Source organism: Amphimedon queenslandica, unplaced genomic scaffold (assembly GCF_000090795.2).
Source record: "Amphimedon queenslandica unplaced genomic scaffold, v1.1 AMPQUscaffold_10621, whole genome shotgun sequence".
NCBI lineage: Eukaryota > Metazoa > Porifera > Demospongiae > Haplosclerida > Niphatidae > Amphimedon > Amphimedon queenslandica.
In genome coordinates, this window is record NW_003549123.1 from 1 (window position 1) to 2,593 (window position 2,593).

A 2,593-nucleotide genomic window follows, 5' to 3' on the forward strand; every position below is an offset into this window, starting at 1 on the left:
TTATAAAGGACATTTTGACTGTCAAAAAAACCATAAAGAATTCCTGAAGATTTATAAAGGCCCAATGCTTCTGGGATGGCAGCCATTTTGAGGGTGCGCTCGTCCAACTCAACCCTACATACCAAGCGCTAACGCTTGGTAATAGTGACATCTTCATTGTCAACCTGTCGTGGTGGTTCCATCATGGGATGACCACTCTTTATTCTAATGTTACTGTTATTAATGAAATTCGTTTGTACTTTTCCAGTTCTATCACGATCATCCATACCAGGTAGGTCAATATAATGGAATCTAACAACACTTCTGTCATCAGGAGGTTGATATACACCAATCCTGTATCCACTGGAGACATTTAATGGAGTAGGGAGAGTGAAACGATACTGTCCATTAGTTGTAAAGTTATCAGGAGTCAGTCTGATTTTAATTGACATCACTCTAGTGTACACACCATCATCATTAGTTGGAGCCCATACTTCAAAGTTTGGATATAAATTTCTACTAACAGTATCATTAACTGTCCTTATATCAACTCCAATCAATATTTCTGTTATAACTGTAGCACAAGTGAATTTTATGTTGTCCTCAATGATAATCCATCTTGTTGCTACATTCACAGGGTTGTTATAGCTAGATAATCTGTTATTACGTAGCATTCCTGATGGAGTTGTTGCTTTACCCTGTAGAAGACAATAATCCATAAATCCTTCAGTACAAGACTCTCCATTAGCCTCCAGTAATATTTCATTACTCATGAAGCACAGCAGGATTACTAATAGAAGATAGGAAGACATTTCTTCTTGGTAGCTAGTTTAAGCTGTCTGAACCACGCCCAGCCTAGCCATTGCCTAGATTTTGTTATTATTATCATTAATTTATTATTATTATTATTACTTTACAACTTAAAAGACACATCTCCCACACAAAATAGATCTTAACCATACTCTATCTAAATTTATCTTTTTACCTTTATGGAACACCTTACATTTTTTGATGCATCTGATGCAACCAATTTATTCTATGTACCATGTACAATAGATGCTATACTACATTCAATCATCATTATTGTTATTATTATTATTAAATCTTGCTGTGTTGTGTTGCAGCTATGTGTATTTGTGTGTGTGTGTATTGTATTGGCATGATCGTGAAAAATGTGTGCTATAAGAAAGTATTCATCTAAGAAGAACTATTTGTGGCTGGGATTGTTACGCTTACCACATGTTGATTATCCAATTAATAAAAGAATTTTTTGCTTTTCCAATATCAAATAAATAAATTAATTAAAAGTAATAGTGTAAAAATGTACACACTAGTGTCAGTAAACTATGTCACTGTAGAAGGTGTAGTTTGTTGCTTTATAATTTTTACTTCAATTTGCTTTATTGTAACCTGTAAAAATAATATTGTAAGAATAACTGTTATTGATGGTAAATTGTTGCACCAGCTGATTAATTATATGATTAGACATTCAGTTTACAATTACTTACCTCTTGTTTATTATACATCATTGTTCTTGGTTCATCATACACTAATAATTCTTCATTGATACCTTTAAGTCAACACAAATGCTTTAATGAACAACTACACACAAGTCTGATTACATGACATAACCATTACTATGTTCATATTAACAAAAATAATACATGGCACACTATTACATGGCTATTATACTGATTACATGGCACAAATGAAAATTATAATTTTCTCAACTAAAAAGTTATGTAGAATATTTGTCCACTCATCTCTATGTAACTACACACTATTATATACTTTTTATTCCTCCAGTAATACCATAGGCAGGATTAGCAGATACACCAGATTCTATTAATAGTTGTATTGATTGATAATAATAGTCTATCTTACTTTCAGTAACTCCATAGGCAGGATTAGCAGATATATCAGTAGTACAGTCTATGCCATGATGTTAATGTCATTATTGTACTTATATAATATCATTAGGTCTTACTTTCCCCAGTAACTCCATAAGCAGGATTAGTTGATGCTAATAGTGTATTTTCCATATTTGGTACTATAAATTAATTTCTTTATCATGTTTACATATACACACTTATTATAATAAACATTACCATCTGATTGTTGATTTATATCAGCTTTTCTTTCAGTAGAACTGAAAGTATCATTTCCATTTGATGTTTTATGCAATCTTCTCCTACACACTAATACACTCACTATTAATATTACTAGTATAGTAACTACCAGTAATATAAATACTGCTGTACTAATACTTCCTGCTAGTATTAGTGTATTACTGTCTGTACTTTGTAATGTACTAACTGGTGTACTCATCACTGATGTAGTACCTATAGTCAATGATAAACTGTTACTTGATGTTAAGCTAGTTTTAGTACATTTCATTGATTCCATTGTTACAGTAGCTGTGGAGTATATGCTTGATGATGGAAGTACAGTAATGACAGTATTAATATGTGTACTACTGATTGTTGAAGTAGCTGTATTTGTGAAAGGCTCTGTACAACATTGGAAATAAATAATTATTTATTTATATGATATAAAAAGTTATTCTTACCAACTACAACTGAGATGAGTGGATAGTCATTGGTATCTAATGCAA

General features: G+C 31.7%; 1 protein-coding gene across 1 annotated transcript; it reads right to left on the reverse strand.

Annotated features, from left to right (window-relative positions):
- Window positions 1-1,460: 1,460 nt before the first annotated feature.
- On the reverse strand, window positions 1,461-2,481 carry LOC109590005 (uncharacterized). Its single transcript, XM_020005971.1, has 5 exons — window positions 2,088-2,481; window positions 1,967-2,029; window positions 1,864-1,911; window positions 1,771-1,821; window positions 1,461-1,549 (listed from the first exon to the last, which is right to left on the reverse strand). Exons 1-5 carry the CDS (start codon window positions 2,383-2,385, stop codon window positions 1,461-1,463), a joined length of 549 nt encoding a protein of 182 aa, XP_019861530.1. The 5' UTR covers window positions 2,386-2,481.
- Between the last annotated feature and the right edge of the window lie 112 nt (window positions 2,482-2,593).